Source organism: Anastrepha obliqua, chromosome 4 (genome assembly GCF_027943255.1).
Source record: "Anastrepha obliqua isolate idAnaObli1 chromosome 4, idAnaObli1_1.0, whole genome shotgun sequence".
Classification (NCBI taxonomy): Eukaryota; Metazoa; Arthropoda; class Insecta; order Diptera; family Tephritidae; genus Anastrepha; species Anastrepha obliqua.
In genome coordinates, this window is record NC_072895.1 from 111726625 (window position 1) to 111749469 (window position 22845).

Here is a 22845-nt window from a genome sequence, read left to right on the forward strand (position 1 = left end):
TTGCGATCAGTTGTTTTTCTCATTTGCAAATTTTTAAAGGTAAACATTTATCTAGTAAAAACTTACAACTCCCCTATCAGAGAAGGCTATCGAGAAGGCATGCTAGCCCTAAATAAAAGTGTCCTCACAACAAGAGATATAAACATATATTCAGATAGTCAATCGGCCCTGAAAGCTTAAAAATCGCCTAATATTAACTCGAAGACAGTAAAAGAATGTATCGACGTTTTGACAGAACTATCACAGTACTTTGTCATAAACCTGCTCTGGGTGCCGGGTCATAGAGACATAGAAGGCAACTGCAAAGCAGATGAACTGGCGAGATTGGGTACCACATTACCGATCCAACCAGACAAAGCGAACATACCTATACCTTTAGCAACTCGCAAGATGCTTATAGATAAACACACTATCAGTGCTGCCAACAGGCTATGGTCACAGTCACTGACCTGTGCAACTAGTAGAATGACGTGGCCGGAATGGAACATGGGCCGCACAAACCGACTGTTGAAACTAAACAGGAAAAACATGAGATATCTTCTCGGGGTCCTAACAGGGCATTGTCTGATTGGCAGGCATGCCAGTGGACTGGGAGCGCCCTATAACGACATTGAAGAAGAAGAGACTATAGAACACTTTCTATGCGGGTGCATGGCTCTGGATAGAAGAAGGTTCAATATTTTAGGAAGAAGCTCCCTGAATAAAGAAGTAGCAGAAGTAGCCAATATAAAAATAACAAGTCTTGTTAGATATATCAAAGCCACAGGTTGGTTCAATGAGGACGATGTAGAGTGAGGAGAGGGGACAGCCCCGGTGGTATCACAATGGGTTTACAGCAGGCCTAGGTGTGTCAAACAACAACCACTCTACCTACTTACCTACCTACAACTTCCCCTCAAAATTAAATGCCATTTTGCTCTCTCATTTCCCCTACTTTACAAGTTTTTTGGATACATGAACTCGGAAACTCGATAATTTGTAACAATTGTCACAAATGATTTGCTTCATGAACAGACCTAACATCTTTTCCACTTAACAGAAAAAATTTCGAACGTGCAAACAACGATTTCCATCACTCAAAATAATTTTCTTCAATTAGTGAAAAAGTTATTCAAAAATAAAATTGCATGATAAATTTTGCGACACCTTGTATAACTCCCATTGGCTATGAGTTGTTTTAATCCTTTAAAAATTAATTTATTTTTGGCTTTTAAAAATGTTAATGACTGCATTGAGAATAAAATTGTTTTAATTTGAACTTAATTATTACTTTTTATTCCGCATACATATGTATATGTATGTATGCCTGCGCACCAGCAACATTAGATCAGTATCTTGACCAACTGTATGTATACATACACACATACATATTTATACCTATAACAAATGAAGCAATCATTTAGTAATAGAACGGACGAGAATTTCGTGCAAGTTTTATTGGCTTGGTTGTACTTCGACTTCTTTTCATACGCCATATTATGTACATACATACATACATTTCTACTTCCCACGGTGGTACATACATACATAAATGAATGTACATCTACAAATAACGAATTTGCAAACAAAGCGAAATTAAAAACAATGAATTCTACAGCTACAAATTTTTGTCTAAAAAATAATTGCACAAGAGCCAATTAACACACACACACAAATGCATATTAATATGTGTTATACACACATACATATGTATGTATCTCTTACGTATCTATATTTGATATATGTTCACTAGCGCTCATCTCATGCATACATATGCAAGTATATAAAATAAATAAAGGCAGCAGAAATAAAATCCCCGAAATTTGTGAATGGCAACAAAAGTTGTGTGACCTCGTCAACGCACAGTGGATAATCACATATAAATTTCAACATAAACAGTTAGATACAATGAAATGAAGACTTGCAAAATTTGAAACTATTGGATGAAAGTATAGGTACATAACAAGAAGTTTGATGAATTTAATCGAAATCAGTCTAATACGAGTACATATTGAAAAATTATAAAAACAGATGCATATGGAAGAAAAAATGTTGATGTGAACCGCATGAGTAATCACTGCCAAAAGTTTTTTGAGAAATTGTAAAATTTATTGGAAATCATAAAATCTTTTTATAAAAATATTAAACATTTCTATGATATGTACAAATCTGACTCATGCGGTTGCTTGAGAATTAAATGCTATTTTCAGGAAGCCAGTTTTAATAAGTTTTAAAATTAATATGAAATTATTCCGAATTCCCTATTATTGTGCTGTATCGCGTGTTTCCTGGAATAACAAGGCGAATTGAGTATCCAAGGTGGCACCATTAAAAAACAGTTACTTTATTTCTCGCGATTTTGACAAGTCTGACGTCAGCTCCCTTCGCATTACAAAACAAACAAGAGTGGGGAAAATTACATGTTTGTGAAAATTCAGTGAATGGCTCGGTAGTATTGTGAGATTAAAACTATACAAACTAATGCAAACGAAAAGCCGTGTGTTGTTAAAGCACAAATGAATATAAAGCCTCCAAATGAATTTTTTGTATTTTTATGCGAAATACGCCGTGGCTAGAAAGGATGTGTGTGTACGTATAATTTCTTGTATTTGATTGCTTCCATTGGGCAGCGCCGGACTGGAATCCCCAAGGAAGCCGTAGGTGCGGGAGACCAGCCAACACATGGAGGCGACAAGTAGCAGCAGAGGCGGACCGAGCAGGCCGTTCCTGGGGTCAAATTAAACATCTAGCTCTAACCAAACGAAACTTTATAACTTGTTTATTGAGGTCCTATGTTTCATCTAGGAACTATGGGAAAATATATATATATATATGTATATATCCATTGCTTTCGCCTACTCTTCTTCTTCTTCACAAGCAAGTAATTCTCCTCACTTTTGCTTATTTATTCATGGGCTTTTACGACACGGCGAATTCGGAAGGCGCAATCTGTTTCTTTATCATTCTTGCTGGAATAACGTCACAACTGCAACGATAAGAAATGCGAAAAATGGCTTCGAATTCCCTCTGTCACTAGCCCGCTCTTGCCAGAACGCGATATCGCTGTCTAAACTCTTAATTCTTTGGAGATCTGGTAGACTTAGAAACCGCAGCCATCCACAGTATTTTATAGTTTATGAGACAGAGACAAAATAATTTCATCACATTAGGTATTAGAGAGAGAGCTTAAGCCCAAATTAGTGGTATCACAATAGGCCTCCAGGCCTAAGTGGACTCTCTCTGCACCCTTATGGGAAGTGGCAAGCACCGTAATCTAAATAAAAGTAAAAAAACATATTTTAATCTAATGACCTCGCATTTTAGTTTTCATGTTCGGGAACGAAAAGAAATCATTAGGTGCCGAATCAGAGTTGTAGGCAGATGAGCCATTCATTCGATCCTTTAAGGGGTTAGAGGTAGTCAGAGGCCCGAAAAAATTATGATTTTCAATAATTACTTTTTGCCAGTTCTTGCTTACAATTTTGCAAAAATAAAAACATAGCATTAATAAATCATGTTTCGATTTGACTTTAGCAAAATTTCAAAAATAAATAAAATAAAATAATAATAATAATTGTAAAAGTTATCGCTGTTTGTGTGGAGCCCGTTTCTCCAGAAGTCCCTTGCGCTGATCATCACAAGTACTTGAAGATTAATCTAAATTCAATCGGTCAAGAGAAATTAGTTGTATTAATAAATAATCTTGTGCCTGATCGAAGCTTTTTTTCACAATTAACAATATATCAACCTCAGGAAATACCGACAAAAAAACTGAAAAAAATCGAAAATTTTTGAAAAAAAAATCCTTCGATCAGGCACGATTTTTTTATGGTTTTCAAAAGCAATATAAATTTTATTAAAATCTACCTTAAGTTTTTAGGTTACAGTGATCACCAGTTCAAAAAACATGGTTTAAAGTTTTGCTTTCGATTACCGGAGCGCCCGAGCGGCCTTTATTTATGGTTGAATAACTCGAAGAGTATTTATCAGATTCCCTTCAAATTTTCAAACAATATTTTTAAGATATTGTACTTTAAGAAAATGCAAAAACATCCAATTTTTTGAAAATTCTGACTACCCCTAACCCCTTAAGCGCTCAAAAACTCTCTTTTGTTAGCCGATACGTTGGAACTCGCATTGTCTTGGTGAAGGACGATTCGTCTTCTAAGCATTTTTCAACTCACTGAAAAAACAGCAATAAAGCTCGTGAAAAACGTTATGTGTAAGTTTAGGCTAAAAAATACCAAATTTTTCGCCGGCCTTCTTTTTTTTAATTTACTTTACTATCATACAAAACTTTCAATTGCTTTCTATTTGAAGTGAAGATCTCCCACTGTGCTGAAAACTAATCAACGACCTGTTGACAATTAACTTTGTTATTTTTTTTATGCTAAGATGCGATAATATTATGCAGAAGTGTGTATTTTATGATTAAATAGTCACTAGTGAAATCATTTGAAGTTTAAGGTAAAAGTGTTAATCATAAATAATTTCCCCTTCTCCTGCTCAACACCGCGCTAAAAGTTCTGATGTAATAGTACGATTACCTACTCGTATTGACGAAAGATGTGAAACCGTTTAAAAAGAGCTTACAGCGCTTGGCTGACCTTACGATTATTTGGTACTTTTTTACTAACTAGTAAATGGCTTAACAGCGCTAAAGTAGGGGGACATTTTTCATGAATGTAGGACAACAGTGCAAAAATGCCTGGTAAATCACTCGCTATGATTAAGTAAAATTTAGCAAAAACCAAAAGGAACGTAATCAAAATTCACAGAATTCGAATATCACAATTTTGCAAATATGAAAAAACAAATTAAATATGTGTTCGAAATAAAATCAATATAATGGGGAAAAAGCCTAAAACTGTCGGCAGAAGTTGAAATGTAGAAAGATAACTAAGTTTTTTTTCTTTTTGTTTTGTGAAAATTTGGCCATAAATCACTCTAAAAAAGTACCAAAGGCCGGAAATTGTATAATTTTATGGTTACATACATACATACATATGTATGCTTGTGTTTCTAGTTATTGGTAGACATTTAAATAAGTTGTGCCACCTTCTACAGATAACATATCAAGGCGCAGGAATTCAATTGATTCACGATTATAGAAAGATTACCTATTGTGAGTAACAGACGGATCTTTAGCGTTACATTTGGAAAGTTCACACAACACTTTCGCTTGGCACAAAAAATGCACCCAAAGCCATTGTTAGAACAGAGCGTCAGATCTCAAACTTCCTTATAAGTTTGTGGAGCAAATCAAAAAAAGGGAATTGGTATGATGCTGAGTATAGTTTCACCTGGGGAAATGCAATTGCCCCGCTACGATCATATTGACTATATTCGTAGAGAGGAGCATTGCAAATAAAGAAAACGGAAGTATTTTTCAAAAGAGAAATGAGGGATAGTGAGTGACTTGAGCTTAACAGGCAAGCAGACATTATATTTTTGTTGGTAAGTAAAGATAAAAATAGTCAACATCCGTTTTCAGCAACAGAAAAGAAGCTGGCTTGATGGGTTATGCTGGAATCTTAATTTGCTAGTTTTACATCGCCACAAAACTTATTGTGGCACTGAAACCCTTTTTGGGTGTTTGGCCGAGCTCCTCCTTCTATTTGTGGCGTGCGTCCAAGGATGATAGATACCTGGTTTGCTCGTTAGGTATGGTGAAAAACAATTTTTTTGAGGGAAACTTTGGATTCTACGTCATTCGTTTTGTGTTTCACTAAGCTAAAGCTAAATTTTGTGATTTTTTTTCGTTTGTGTTTCGCAAAATTTAGCTTTAGCTTAGTGAAACATAAAACGAATGACGTCGACATATTTGGCTCTGAGCCGAGTAATGGTCTGCTAGGTAGTCAACATCTAAAAATCTTTTCACCATGGCGTGCGTCTTGATTTTGTTCCATAAATGGAGGGTTCTACAGGGAGGAGCAGAAATCCACTCAGAGGCTCGCCAATGCTTGCAGAGTGGCGACCGCTACTTATACTCGTGTAAAACTATGTTAAGCTCTGTGTTCAGTTGCGTCAAAGTAGACGATGGCCTCCTCAAATACTTCTTAACGAACGATCTATTTTTGGTCTGCGCGTGCGTTGATATATCGCTATATTTATTATAATAGCTCAACATGAGTCAATTAAAAGAGGTGTGTGGCTGAACATAATCAAACCGGTTTTGGTGTGTTAGTGGTCACTGTCGTCAAGAGTACCTCAAGCTGTGGGTGAAAAGACGGATTGGATGGACTTTAATACAATACAAATATATGTACATCATTAAACAATATAATTAAATTTTGCTTAGTGTGAGTCCCTGTATTTTTTTTCTTTTTGATTCTACTGAAATATGTTATCTGTTGATCATTTAAGGCCGTAACTTAAAATTTCATCTTAACAAAAGTTCACAAAAAACTATGAACTATTGTTCTGTTGGAACAAAGATAACACTTTTTTTATTATCGGGTGATTTTTTAAGAGCTTGAGAAATTAACTTTCTTTCCAATAGGTCACAGATCACAGAGATCAATTCGAAGCCATTCAAGAGCACCCATTACATCTATTAAAAACAACTGTTTGGTGCGACTTATGGGCTGGAGGAATCAGCGGCCCAGATTTCTTCAAAGGCGCCAAAGTAACAGTAAAAAGCGAACGCCATAATAAGCGCGCCATGACCTTTTGATGTCGGAAATTTAAGCCCGTGATCTCCACTGCATTTGGTTCCAACAAGAAGGTGGTGCTTGCCATATAGCCCGTGAAACAATAGATTTACTTCTCGTCGCGAACCGGGGGATGTCCACCAAGATCGTGTGATATGACACCTTTGAACTTTTGTTTGTGGGGGTATGTAAAGTCTAAATGCTTTGTGGATAAAACATCTCCGATTGAAGCATTGGAAGCCAACATTAATAAATTTTTTTACGAGACACCGACCGAAGTTCTCCATCGAATCATTCAAAATTGGATTTTACGGATGGCCGAACTACGGCGCAGTTGTGGCCAACATCTGAAAGGTATTACCTTTAAAAAATAAATGCCATGAAAAGTTCTACACAAAAGTAATTTGACTCAATATGAATTTTCATTGCTTTATTTCAATTTAAAATTTGATACCTTTAAATTGATCAGCCTATATATAGGTATATATATATACATACCTACAGAACGTACAGTTTTAAGTCGACTTCGAACAGCAGATATTTTTTATGAGGAGCTTTTTCATGGCAGAAATACACTCGGAGGTTTGCCATTGCCTGCCGAGTGGTGACCGCGATTAGAAAAAACTTTTTCTTAATTTTTGTTGTTTCACGGAAACTCGAACGAATCCCGAATGGTTGTCACACACCTACCCATTTGGCTTCGGCGGCCGTTGTAATCTTCTATGAATTCTTGTCAACCAACAAAGGCAATGTCGTGTCTTTGGTGCCAAGAGAAGTGCGCAAAATTAATCACCCATTATTTATAATTAAGGGGTAACACCACTGTACACGCGTAAAATAAACACGATTTTTAAAGAATTTTTTTGTATAGAAGGAAAGGGAAAACAATCACTCTGATTTGGAAAGTTATTACTTATATACTAAAATACAAAACTACAAAGTTTGATCGAAAAATTTTACAAAATGGCGGCATAGGAGACATTTTTGTAATGTGGTTTCTCTTGAAAGAGCTCCGCGGCACGCAGCACAGAGGGTGCAAATTTTAATCTGGAACAAAGAAACATTTTTTTTCTTAATCTAGATAAGAATATCTAGAGAAACACGTAGGGGATTTAAAAAATATTTATTTTTGTGGAATTAGCAAGCATTTGAAGGAAAAAACTCTATTTTGGACTAAAAAAACGGCACTTAAATAATTATAACAATCGTTTAAATTAATCTATCGAAAATCCCCTACGCTCTTCTCTTAAGAAGGTTATTATACAGACGTAGTGAAAAACCTGATTAAAAATATTTAAAATTGTTTGAGTTATGCTGCGTGCCAGTTTCAGAAAACGTGTTTTGAGAAAAACGCGTTTAAAGTTTGGAAATTTGGAGAAGTCGTTAGGTAGCAGTCACTAACGCTTGGTTAAAAGCTTAAAATATTTATGAAATAGACTTCGGTAACGTATAAAACTTTTTTTTCTGTATTTTAAAAGGTTCAAAGAATTTTTTAAGCTTATAAAAAAAAAATCAATTTTTTGAAATTTCTACAGTGGTGTTACCCCTTAATTACAGAATACAAACAGGCAATCAATGGAGCGTGTAAAAGTCAAAATACAAATTTCTATCACTCTAAATAATATTTTTTTTTTTTGTAAAAAAAGTTATTCAAAAATAAAATAGTAAAGTATGATTAATTTTGCGGACTTCTCTGAAGAATTTATTCACGAGCTCTTGAGCTCCAATGAAATCATTACTGGCGAAGTTTACCATAAACAAATTATGCGTTTGGCAAAGATAATGCGAGTATAACTCAGTTTTCACGAGTCAACTATTCATCGGGCAGATTAGTACCCCTCGCAGCAGAAAAGTTAGAGAATTCCATACAACATTAGTTTTGGAGTTTGAAGCGAGCATTAGAAGGTCAAACACGAATATTTACTTTTAACGCATCCAGTTGTGTTTTATCTTGCACGCAGTTTTTAGCACTGGCAGGAAGTGACCACCAACTGATTCGATTGATGCAATATCACTTAGAATTAGATTATAATCAATCAAAAATTGTGCTGTTGAGTTTAAGAAGATGCTCTGGATGATATTAACTATATTTTTTGTAAACGAAACCCTCATTTCACAAAATGTTCTAAGTACCCTCTTATGCTATGTCTAATTGAAAATGGAAACCAGCTGTCCATGTATAAGTAAAATTCAGAAAAATGCATGAAATTTTTATTTAAATCGATAGTACAGTCCATATAATTTAATGTTTGAAGATTATTTCATGCAAATGTTGACCGCGACTGCGCTTCAAATGGTCCATCCGCTTAGTCCAATTTTGGCATACTCTTTCCAATGTTTCGGCCGGTATCTCACATATAAATGCTTTAATGGTATCTTCCTATGCGTTGATTGAAGCAGGCTTGTCTGAATAGACATGAGCTTTAACATAGCCCCACAAAAATAATCTAAAGGCGTTATATCGCACGATCTGGGTGGCCAATTGACAGGTCCCGAACGTGAAATAAAATGTTCACCGAACTCGCCTCTCAACAAGTTCATTGTTACGCGTGCTGTATGGCATGTGGCACCGTCTTGCTGAAACCACATGTCATGCAAGTCAAGCTCTTGCATTTTGGGCAAAATAAAGTTGGATATCATTTCACGGTGGCGCTCACCATTCACAGTTAGGTTACGATTCGCAGCATCTTTGAAGAAATACGGTCCAATGATACCTCCAGCTCATAAACCGCACCAAACTGTAACCTTTTCTGGATACATTGGTAGCTCTTGCAATTCTTCTGGCTGATCTTCACCCCAAAATCGACAATTCTGCTTATTTACACGCATTGATCCTAAAATGAGCCTCATCGCTGAACACAATTTTTCGACAAAAAAGGGGATCTTAAACTTTCTTAACAGAACACGCATTTTTATAATAAAATTCAATGATTTTCAAGCGTTGTTCGTTTGTAAGACGATTCATGGTTAAATTATAGACCAAACTGAAGATGTTTGACTGTGAAACAAAACACGAAACGTGCGTCAGCTGTTTAAACCAAATGTTTAAAAAGATAATAGCTAAAAAATCACCCGTTTTCTTAATCTTGTACACTTTCCACAAAATTCCGTTATTTTCAATAAATATGAATTGAATGTAAAAAGAGAAAACAAGGGGATTTTTTTAAAAAAGCAATTCATCAGATCGAATTGCTTTCACAGAATTTGTGGTTTCGAGTATTTTAAAGGAAATAAGCGCAAAAACATGGTTAGGTATACACGTATATATGTATCATACATATATACATATGTACGAATATGTAAACACAACTTGCGCTGCCAATTTCTTAAAAAAAAAAAGAAATCTCTGACTGCCTTCAAACTGGTGCAAAAGACACGCAGAGTGAAAATGTTGTAACACAAATTTTTTCATCAGCAACATCGACCAGCATGAAGCTGGCTATTTCCTTTGTTATGGGGGAAATAATAATTATGAGTATGAGTGCCGACTTAGAAACGGTTCAAAATTAGTACACAACAAATACAAATAGAAAATTAGAAGCATTTTTGGACTTCAGCGTGGAACAAAACTGCCACAAAATGGGTTAATACTGCGCTAGTAACGTAGCAGATGCCTTGAATTTCAAATATGTACCATATACTGCATTACAGCATTTGCTAAGCAACAACATAGATTCACAATCACTCAATTTTTGGCAAACGATCCTACTCGTATACTCGTATATGTGGTCGGTCTTTAGAAAAGAAGAGTAAAGGGCGAATCATCGCGACAAAATATAGAGGCGGACACGATGTATTTGCTCGTATAGACAAAAATAAATCAACACGATTGCAGTAAGTAACAAATACTAACAAATATTTATGAAAAGAATATGTAAAATCTACATAAACGTAAGGTATACATAGGAAGAAAACTAGCGATTTATGGGTACACGTATGCACTCCACAATGTATGACTTCCTTCAAGCATTTATAAGCCAGCAATGATCTCTCTTATTAGGTTGAGTTGAAGTGGTTGACCTGCGGGACATATTCAAGCTCATAACCCATGGTGATGCCGCGTGGGGAGTTTGGCCCTATCTCTCCTAAAACCAATGTGTGCTTTTCAAAAAGTTTAGAATATTCCTGATTTCTGCAGAACTGAGATCTTCCAATTCATTAAAAAATTGTCTTTCTAAAATAGTAAACCTACGTCTGGATAGAGCAAGACAATAGTATATACAAAAGGTGCGGGGTCGTCTCTTGCTCTTTCTCATCTAAACAGCTTCTGCAAAAGTCATGTGTTAACACACCGATGGCTGGGTGTGACTACCTCCAGTGCTCCGTTATAACTGAAAGTGCCCCTCTATAACTGAAATCAGTGTGCCAAGACTGTGCTTATTTTGGCTTAGCAGAGATTTTGTGCGTTTGACATTAAGAGTCCTTCACAATTGTCGGGCGATTCTGCAGATGGTTTCATTATGCCATCTTTCATTCGCTGCTCTCACGATTCCCTCAAAGTTAAGTAGCTTACATTTTTGTAAGTGTAAGGCATGATTCAATTATTAAAGGTTTGCTCACTTGTGACGTTAGATTTTTGACACTCCCTTTGACACTCCCTTACAAAAGGTTGTATTTAAGAAGGTGAATAAAGTGGAACAAATTAAATCCTTTTGGTAAAAATTGTAGCAAAAAAGTATATTCTTACTTAATGGAAACAAACTACGAACGGTTTAAAAAATAAATTTTAATTAATATTGTAATGTAGTAGAAGTTATTAGGGGAAATTGCCAAGTCTAATATTAAAACAAGAAATTATTTCACTTAATCCAAGATTTTATTTTGTGAATTAATTATCAAATTTAAATCCGATCGCGAAATTGCGAAGCTTCGTCAATATGAAACTATTTTATTAAAAATAAAAAAAGAGGTTGTCTGTAAAGTCGGTTTACTGACGATAGTTTAACGTGATAACGTCAGAAGAAAATACTGATGTAATGGTTGCAATTTTCAAAACAAAATTTTAATTTTATTTGTTTGATAGACATTTTGTATGGATATAGATAAGGAGGTAAATGGAATGGCAATGGAATAGGTCAAGTTACATTTACACAAACGTGAAAAATGACGAAACATTTATCAAATTCATGAAAGATATGTTCAATATTGTTGCATCAGGCGTTAGTAAGTCAACAACACTAAGAGGCAACATCATCGATTTGCCTTTTTCAAAACACATTATACTCGAAACACCCCCTTTTATTTCCTACTTTTCCTATCATCGTCCTATTCTCAACAGAGAAATGGTTCATTACCATGCACACAGGAAGAAGGCATATGCAAATACAAATATGTGAATTTATATACCTACATATGCGCATATACATACATATATATGCTCACTCAAATAGGAGAGAGCCAGATGTCGAACGTTGCCGAATGCGGGGGCCGATTGTGCTCTTTGTCGTTCGTTCCGCGCTCTCGCTTGCAGTTCAAGCAAGGTAACGACGCATGAGCCAGATAACGACAATTGAGCAAGATAACGACACATTTTTTGTGCGCGCAGCCGGCTAAATCGAATTATAAGACGTTATCACGTCAATAAATAATTGGCACGTACAATTTTGTTAGGTGTTTGGCCGAGATCCTCCTCCTATTTGTAGCTCGCGTCTTGAAGTTGTTCCACAAATGGAAGGACCTACAGTTTTAAGCTTATTCCGGTAGATGGTTTTTTATGAAGGCGCCTCATCCATCCAGGGGAAGGAAACCTTAGAAGTAAGTTCCGTCAATCCCAACTTTTTTATAATGAATTATGCAATGTTACCGATCGCGTCGGAACTATCCAATTATTCTCCCTGTTGTAACTCTTTGGGAAATGCTAGCTCTTCGCAAAATATGAATTCCGTCTAAATCACCACATCATAATCAAATACAGTTTTGTAAATTCTCCACTCATCGATCTCGGATTGCGTCAATCTATCATGTCCTGACTTAAGCGGTATGCATTTCATGTCGTAGTACCATAGTCCTTTACATACCGATGAAAACTCTTTAACGACTTGTTGCTCGTAAGAGGACCATTTTGAAAATGAAATGTTTTTCTGCAAATTTTACTTTTCCTCCACTTTTACTCAAAATTTCTAGAGCTAGCAACCCAGTGTCTTGCTAAGGGAGCCGATTTGTCAAGGGAGAACGAGAAAGCTGCTTATTGAGCAAAGCTTTTATCATTGAATCATGAGTGTAAGGGATATCTACGAAAGGTCTAATTGTGTAATTGCGACAGCCACCCTACCTAAGTGTAAGGGAATGCCTATGCCTGTGTAAGGGAATGCCATTGGCTATGTACTCACCGGTAAGTAGGGGAATGCTTATGTCATTGGTTATGTACCCATCATTCAATTTGGTGTCGAGTCTATCTCTATAACTGTAACTATTTATTTTTCGACTGCTGTGCTGTTTACAGCATAAAAGAGATTTTTTTTTTATTTTAAATAAACTTTTTACTTTTAGCCTTTTTTAATGCTAAGAGAAAGAAAATTATATTCAAATTAAAGTGAGGAATACGGGTATTCACTTATTGGAGGATGTTGCAAAAAGTAAGTGTGAAGATGAAACAGTAAGTAGTGATCTGTACATAATTGCACAAACATATATACACTTATGAGCTTATTATATGCTCACATATGTTAAAGAGACGAGTTAAATCTGCCGAATGCTGCATATGACATCATCGGCAGACATTGCATGAATAGCCATTTAAGTACGTCATCGCTGTAAGTATACCGTCGTCGATTAAAAAGTGATTAAAATATAAAATGGTTGAGAGAAAAAAAAAAAAAAATGAAGTATTTCCATTACTAAAGGTCTGCCGCTTTAAGCCACTTCACTAAAAATGTAGTATTTCCATTACTGCAGGATTCCACTACCAAATAATTAAGAAAAAAACCTGACACATGCCAATGAATATTAAGTGTAATGTGTGAATTGCATTCAAAATACTGCCATTATAGCTAATACATACATAAGTATTATACAGGGGCAAATCTACAATAAATACTTATAAGTAGCATAAGCTACTACATAGGGCGGTAAAATTCTGAACCCTATTTCAGCTGTAATTTAAAAGCATCGGAAAACATTGACAATAATAAAACTTGATTATTTACACATTATTGTTTCAAATAAAAAATGAAAAAAAAACAGCTAATAGTTTGAAGACATTTTTGTGGCATAACCTACACCAAATGTAGTGGTATAGCCCGTTCGTGGTAGAGCCCGTTCGTAAACGCAGTCTTATATGTATCATAAATACATACCACATATTGACTGAAAAGTCCCAAAAGAACTTCGTGTTTTAATTTTACACCGCTTCTTGATGCGAAAAAATACCGTTTAAGCAAAGAAATGGCTTTTAAAGTGTTATGGGGACTCCGCTCCATCAGAAACAACAATAAAACGATGGTTTGCTGACTTCCAACGTGGGCGTAGAAACACCGATGATGCACAACGCAGTGGACGTCCAAATGAGGTGGTAACACCAGAAAACATGAAAAATATCCACAAAATCATTTTGAAGAATCAAAAAGTAAAGTTGGGTTAGTTAGCTGACATCGTAAAGATATCAAAAGAACGTATTGGGTTTATATTGCATGAGCATTTGACTATGAGAATGCTCTGCGAGTGCCGCGTTAGATCACTGTTGACCAAACACAAGAACGTGTGGATGATTCTGAACAATGTTTGGCCATAACAATGGATGAAACATGGATCTATCATTCCAACTTGTGAACCTCGTTCAAAACACCCAATAGCACAACAATCGACTAGAAAGGTTATTGCCTCAGTTTTTTGGGATGTGCGCGTAATATCCATCGGCTATCTTACGAAGGGAAATACCATCAACAGTGAATATTATATAACATTATTGGAGCATTTGAAGGCCGAAATTGCCAAGAAACGCCCGTATATGGCAAAGAAATAAATGTTCCAGACAACGTACCATGGCACAAGTCAATCAAAAAAAAAAGGCGAAACTATATGAATTGAACTTCGAATTGCTCCCACGTCGACATTATTCGGCAGATATGGCTCCCAGCGACTACGGGCTGTTCGCAGACCTAAAAAAATGCTCGCTGGTAAGAAATTTCACTCGAATGAAGAGGTTATCGCTGTAACGGAGGCTTATATTGAGACAAAAGATAAATTATTCTACGAAAGTGGTATTGAAATGTTAGAGCGGCGCTGGAATGATTGCGCTTTTCTTGATGCAAATTACGTTGATGAATAAACCTAATTTTGAACAAAAATAAATTTTGTTTTCTTTGTTAGGCTCGGGACTTTTCAACCCATGTGTTACGTATATATAATTGGCGCTTACCTCCTTTATAAGGTGTTTGGATGAGCTGCTCCTCCTATTTATGATGTGCTTCTTGATGTTTTCCACAGATGGAGGGATTTATGTCGCCTCCAAACGACAAGTGGTTTTGGATGAAGAGCTTTTTCGTGGCAGAAATACTCTGAGATAAAACATTTTCTATTATTTGGTGTTTCGTGCCCAGAGTTTCGAGCTCGTGCATTTCCAAATGGTTGTCACACACCAACACATTCGACTACGGCGGCTGCAGTCTTAAAGTCGATAGGATAAAAGTAAAAATATTTTGATACGAACAGCGGAACTATGGAAGATTTCTGTAGTCAGTGTAGTAAATATGTTGTTGTTGTTGTTGCGAGAAACCGAAGCCCAAATGTGAGAGTAAATACAAGTACATATATCCACCAGACGAACTTTATATTGCTGCGTTTACGAACAAGTCCCCAATTTTTCTATTCACAACGAAAAAATGGAAGTGGTCGGTAATTTCGAAATTGCGTTTGGGACGGAAAATTACCTTAATCCGTCTCTGTATGTACATACATACTTATATCGTAATAGCGCGCTATTGTCAATTTATCATTCGATGCACATGCGAGTACTTACATTTGGATGTATAAATATATACTTGTAAGTAGTAGCACACACATACACATATACGTGTGTATGCGCTTATTAGGAAGCGAAATGTAATGAATTTTATTTATTCTTATCAATTCGAATGCAAAAAAAACGTTATGTTCACCTTTTTAAGAAGAGCGAATGAATTTTTCTACAATCATTGTTATTCAGGAATAACTGAGTGCAATATAACACCCATCAAAGAGGCGTGATGTCACATTGGTGTTGTTGCGTGCGAGGTATGTGAAAATGCGATCAAGAATGTAAGAAGAAGAAATTACACAAGTAACATACGAATAAATTGCACTGCCAAATTCACTGAGAGCGGAATAACGGTACGAGGTAGACGACACCCACGATGTGCAGAATGCAAAGCTGAGGTTAACATGAGACCGTTTACCGACTCTCAGCGATTTTCAAGGAATCAGCTGATTCGCTGATGTAACCGTATTACTTCCGAAAAAACTGAGATTGTGTTGGTGATATAGGAAAAAATTAACGCAACCATTGCTCATATACATCGTGATGTTTGTCGGCTATTGTAAAAATAAATGAACTGGGTTCACGGTTGACCAAATGCAAAAGCTTGCGCATATTGCAATGCTGCTAGAAGGTTCTTGGTGAATTTTAGTATTACATTTTTTGATTACAAACAACTTCTTTTTCTATTAACTTTTCGTTCTTGCTTACAAAAGAGTGGAAATGTTTGATTCGCCGTCATTTGTGTCATTCGGTTGTTCAAATAGCGGTCACCTTCGGCAGGCGAATTGCATTTCTGCATTGAAAAATATTCTCATAAAAAACGTCCAAACGTGCAAAACTCTCCATCGTACAGATCTCCATTAAGGTGTTACATACGTCCAAATTTTCCAAAAATCGGTTTTTTTTCAATATTTCGAAAGTATAGTATCTTAAGAATATACTGTGAAATTTTCATGCGAAAATTCCCAATATTATAGCTTCTACCGGCCATTAACTAGGTAGAGAGCGGTTCGCGTGCTCCTGTACCTGAAACTTTAAACTCGTTTTTCTCGAAACAACTTTTTCCGGCACGGTCTGCATGATAACTCATACAGCTTTTAATATTTTTTGATGCGTTTTTTTTTAATATTCGAAAGTGTTTTCTCTGTAGATTTGATTTTTGGTAGGTGATTAGCCATCAACTACCAGGACGTAAAACGCATATTTTTTTTTTAATTGCCGTAAATTGCAAAATTTTTCGAAATTCAAAAATCCGGCTCGACAGACTATAACTACAACTTTATTTTACAAGATTTTTACTTTTTACGGTTCCATCAACATTTCAAGGAGAAATGATACATAACATGGAACAACTTTTTTTCATTGTACTTTGGGTCACGTGATTTTTTATATACCAATTTTTGTAAAGAAAAATTAAAATAAATTTTTTCTAGAAAGTTTAAGTCTAATAAACAATGTAAAGGGTTTTCCAATAACAAGTGTTATTTTGAATAGCCCGCTATTTCAGTAGATGCCACTTTTGAAGCTGTCATTTTTTGATATTTGACAAGTAGAAACTACGCCATTAATAAAACTGGAACGATACACGCTTAAACAACGCATTGAAATGATTAAAATTCACTATAAAAATGGTGAAAATTTTGCAGAGACGGTTCGTAAAACTCGAACATTTTTGGGTCATCGTGAAGCACTTTGTCGGACCGCAATACAGAAATTGGTGAAAAAATTCGAGCTGTTGGGACAAGAGTGATAAGAAGAATAAAACCAGTGCACGTCGCTCAAAAACAGCCGAAAATATGTATTGCTGTTGTAGCCGAAAGTGTTGAAGAAAATCCAGGTTTGTCCATTCCTCGTCGTTTTTTGGAAGTAGGCATTCCACAAACGTCATTACACCGCATTTTGCATAAAGATTTGGATCTTAAGGCTTATAAAGTCCAGTTAACACAAAAACTCAAGCCGGTCGATCATCAACAACGTCGTGTCTTTGCTGATTGGGTCGTTGAAATGCATGAAAATTATCCGGAATTCCATCGAAAAATCATCTTGAGTGATGAGGCCCATTTCCACCTCGGTGGCTTACTTTTTCGAAAATGAGGCTGCGTCACAGTTACGGTAAATGGATTGCGCTATCGAGAAATGATTAAAGTTTTTTTATGGCCGGAATAGGATTGTATTAATCTGGACAACGTTTATTTTCAACAAGACGGCGCTACATGCCACACAAGCAACGAAAACATTGATATGCACCTCAAATTAGCACCTCTTATTGGAATCCTATTGAATCCTTTATAAATTTTTGAAGTGAAACTTCTTAGGCCGAGCGAGAATGGAGAGTAAAATTTCAAGGCCATGCAACGTTTTGGGCATTTTCGTTCCGCGAGAGAGAAAAAAGATATAACGTAGGGGAAAAGGAGAGAGCTATACCTTATATATATCTTAGATACACTTAGGCTATTTTTCCTGAGTTTTTACTTTTTGGCGCTTGTTTGTTGGTGCAAACTTGTAGGAAATATATTTTTGGTGGCTGCTTTCTAGCGTTATATTTCCTTGGTGCCTACTGTTTGGAGCATTTTTTTGGTGCCTACCTTTTGACGCTTAGCAAGCTTGTGCGTACTATGAAGTGCTAACCATTCCGGCTTCGGATTTATTGGTATTGCCTTGCGGTAATTTGTGCCGTTGCTGCAGTCCTGGAATCGCTGCGTTGGTGGGGGTGATAAACGCTCGGAGTAGTGCGCGTTGTTGCCACGATTTGTGTCCGGCGTTTACCTACACCGGGCGGCCCTTCTCCGTTTTTTGTAAATTTTTTCTATTTGTATTCTCTGCAAATGTTGTGAATTTATTTAGATATATATTCTTTCTCTCTCTCTTTCTCTCATTCTCTCTCGGGTCTCTCCGTCTTTCTTTGTCTGCCTTGAAAGTTTCACTTCTGCTATGTGTACTACGCTACACACACTTTTTTATATTTATTTTTATTGTTATCGCTTCTAAAAACAGTTTTTCTTTTAGCGCATTTTTGGCGCTGCAACGGGAAGGACAACATTGGGCAAAAGTAAATATCCAATTTTGTTTTTGAAAAACTTTTTTCCTAAATAAAAAAATGATTTCGAGAGCTGGAAATCTTTATTTTGACATTCACGCGATCCATTGCTTGTATGTTTGTATATTGCAGTTGTCTAATTCACAAGTGTCAAATATGATTGACGTACGACGTCATTTTCAAAAATTAGAAATCTTACGAAAGGGTGAAACCTTTTGCGCCACCTTGTATTTAGTTTATTTTAATTACAACAAAAATATTGATCGTTGCTGATCACGCAATAGGCGTCATATTAGCATAAACAAGTTTTCTGATTTCACACCCAACAATGAATACAAAAATTTAAATTTTTTTAGCATTTTCCCGACAGCTTTTGAAAATGGAAATGACAAGCCTCCAAGATCGATATAAATATGTTATGGTGGTGATATATGGTAATTTCATTTCGATTTCATTTTATTATTTATTATTCAAATAAAAAAATAAATAAATAGTCATATGTAAGTTAATAAAAGTATTTATTGGATATCTATCATTCATGGAATGACTTAATTTTTTTGCTATATGTTTTACCATGTTTAAAATTACAAATAATTGCGCTAAATACCTAGGCTGATAGTTTTAATTAGTTATTTATCAGTTGTTTGTAAGCATGACTTGCGTTCAGATACATGTTTTTCCATGTTTGCAATTACATTTTTTTTTTTTCAATAAATACATGTTGTTGTTATTGGCGTAATACTTTTCTGTAAAGCTTATCTAGTAAGTAAACTTATTTGAGCTTATTTTTCTATGACTTTGAGGAACAGTTTGCAAATTAATTTAAAAACAAAAGTGTTTAACAAAAACAACAGCTGTATTTAGGGACTTTGTTTAGTTACGTAGTTGATTCAAATAATAAATAAATAAACATTCAAATAAGGAATATTAGCTCCCAAATAAAGAATTAGTACGAAACAATATTGTTCTTATATTCAACTATTGATTTTTATAAGAAAAAAAATGTTTAATCAAATCATTGACTGCGCAAAAACTAATTTTTGCGATATTTTCTTTCTTTGCTTGCAACGAAAAAACTTATACAAATATTCTATTCATAAATACGAGGCAAGAGGTATTGCTGGCATTGAATACAGCCAAAGATAAGTGAAACTTGGGCAATGAATTCTATTCACATATCTAAATACTTTAAATGCTTAAGCGCCATTTTCATATATGACTCATTGTCTTCTACTCAACAAAAAAGAAAATAAACTCTTGTCATACATAAATTGAATTTTTTTTATAGAGAGCTTTGTTACTATTCAAACATTCAACTACTGCAATCAAGCATATTAAATGTCTTCATCCATTCAGCTACCATCTTTCCACTTTTCACGACTTAAATTATTACTTTTTATCTTAACTTAACTATTTTCTCTTCTACGAATATAAAGTTTGTTCATTAAAACGCTCAATTTTCTACTTACATACTAACATTTACTGCATTTTTTATGCAAATATTACCATACGTACTGACTATATTAATATTTTTATCGATTTTACAAGTTTTATCATTGACATTACGACTCTTGTCATTTTTACTCTGTTGTTCAGCCTTTTTACCATCAGCAGCCTCAGGTTTCTCTCCAATTTCCGTCTTCAAGTTCGGCATTGATGTGCATCCAAAATTACGCCAATCTTGTTTTTGGAACAACTCATTGAACTTACGCCATTGTGCGCTGTAATCGCCACCAAAGGAAGCTGATTTCACTTTTGTTTTTTTCGGTGTTGAGTGCGATGGAAGTATAGTCTGCGTAGATTCTGTAGTCGTCCCATTGGCTATGTCACTTGCTGACACGGCACACTTTTTGTCCGTACTCGACACCGTTGCTGTCTCGGTCTCTTTGGGGGTTTTTTGTTTGTGAATTTTGTTTTTCTCACTTAACATTTCCGGTGCCTTTACCACTGTCAGTTTGCCATTATTCCCTATGTAGTCGACAATTTGTTGCGCTGAATCACTACCCAAGCAAATACGACCTTCATTCCCTGTATATCTGATGCTGCCTGTATTATTTGTAATCTTCAGTCTTGTACTATTGCCGATAATTTGTAAATTACCATGATTATTACCGATCCGTATCCGGTTGCCGTTACCAATGATGCGCAAATCACGCTTATTATTCTCAATGCGAAATTCTTTCGAGTTACCAACCAAATCTTTGGTAAGACGTGCGATTGGTGGCGCATTCAAGGGTGTGCCCAATAATTCTGTTTCGCTGTAGTGATAGTTGCTGGCTGCACCACAACTGTTTTTGTTTGCGAATGTGAGGGTCAGAGTGGTGGCCGCGGGGTGATTGTTGCGCTTACTACAGCTGCTGCTACTACTACTGTCGCAGCAATTGCTACTGTTGCTGTTACTGCCGCTGGAACTGGTACTGTTACTGTTACTGCCGCTGTAAGTGGTACTGCTGCTGTAACTGCTACTGGCACTGTAACTGCTACTGCTACTGCTGCCATTGCCACGACAAGTGCATGTGCAATTGCATGAAGACGCCTTGCTTGCGTAGTTGCAATCATAACCTGCAGGATCTTCGGGATCGATTACTGGTACGCCCATTTTTTAGTTGCTAGCTGCACGTATTCGTAAATATATTTACAAGTCTTTTTAAATCAACAGTCTTTTTTTTTGTTTCTAATTCACGGCGCTGTCTGTTTTTTTTATTATTTGTTCACCATACGTTGCGTAAAAGCGTGCAGTTGTTTTCTTTTTCAATTTACAAATGTTCGAGAAAAGTATCGCTCACATTCATTAATACTTTTTAGTGGATTTAATTTCACTGCAACAATTTTTTTTTTTTGCTTTATTTTATTTACAGTCTCATGTTATTCTCTGCTGTTACTTTGTAATTAACAGCCACTCAACACTTTTCTAATGTCACTTATTACGAGTACGAGTATTATTTAACACAAACGACTGATTTGATTGATAAGAGTGCATTTGATTTTATCATTAACAGCAATTTTTTTGTATGGTTTTTTTTTTCACAATTATAATTTGCTTGTGCCTCAGTCATTTGCTCCAAATGTTTTCAATGTGCTTTTATTATCATCTCATGCATAGTTTTTGTTGCTATATCATTAAATGCTAGGTATGTTTGTATATGCCGCTCTCTTCATATGGGGAATCACCATTGCACAAACACACGTGACCCAAAAGTATGAAGTTCAGTCCGAATATTTCCGAGTACACAAATTCGTTTATTTTCTAATGCTGCTTTCGAACCCGAATTTTTGCATATATGTGCATTTGTATGTATGTATGTATGCAAGCCTCATACCGCGCGTGGTATTATCAACGCTGAACGCTCATTTAACAATGAATGGCCGCTCACCGTCTGCTAGCGGTTTTATATGGGGCGCTTGAATCAACAACAATTTTATTGTTTTGCGGAGCATTGAACAGCCTTTGCGGCGGGATTTTTTTTTTAAGTATTACATCTGATTCTCGCTAGCTCACCTATTGTTTGAACGTTTGCTGGTGTGTGGATACTGTTGGGGGCATAGTAAATAATCTCTTTGACTGAATGGATTTTTTCCTACGCGGTACGTATTAGTTGATAGGAAAATTATAAAATGACTATTACCTGAACTTTTGTACTCGTGGGCTATTTTAAATTAATTTAAGAAATAATAATATTTCAAGAGGCATATTAGAAATGTCTGATTTTTAATAAACTTTTGCAAGTAAAGGGTTTTTCAAAGGGCGTGCGTATATATTATTTTAAAATATTGGGTATAGGTATAAGTTTCCGCCCTCGTAAAAGAGGTGCCGCTGCTGATAGTACTTTTGTGTTCGCTCTAGTAATATACTGGTAATTTGAAGGTGTATATGTGAGGTCTCGATCACAGTAGTTGACATTCTTTTGAAGCGTAAAGATCATTTTTTATCTGACGTCAAAAATGTGTACGTTCGTCCCGAAAAAAAGCATTTGCGGGAAGTCATTATTATCTTTTAAGAAAAAATGCAGCTGAAACGTGTCGTATATTAATCAATATTTACGGTAATCACCCTCCATCAAATACAACTTGTAAAGATAGGCAATTTCGACGTGAGTATTAAAGATCGCGAAAAAATTCGAAGAAACTCAACTAAAACATTTATTGGATGAAGAGGAATGTCGAACTCCTGCTGATATGTCTAAAGAGTGGGTTGTTGACAGATCAACCGTCGGTAAACGTTT

The 22845-nt window shown here is 35.7% G+C and overlaps 1 protein-coding gene across 2 annotated transcripts; it reads right to left on the reverse strand.

Moving 5' to 3' along the window:
* Positions 1–19175: 19175 nt before the first annotated feature.
* LOC129246116 (serine-rich adhesin for platelets) lies at positions 19176–21956 on the reverse strand. Of its 2 annotated transcripts, XM_054884665.1 has the most exons (2): positions 20723–21956; positions 19176–20668 (listed from the first exon to the last, which is right to left on the reverse strand). In XM_054884665.1, the coding sequence occupies exons 1-2, from the start codon at positions 21219–21221 to the stop codon at positions 20088–20090; spliced, it is 1080 nt and encodes a 359-aa protein (XP_054740640.1). In that variant the 5' UTR covers positions 21222–21956; the 3' UTR covers positions 19176–20087. The 2 variants fall into 2 exon arrangements, with proteins under 2 accessions (XP_054740640.1, XP_054740639.1); XM_054884664.1 differs by having other exon boundaries at positions 19176–21956.
* Between the last annotated feature and the right edge of the window lie 889 nt (positions 21957–22845).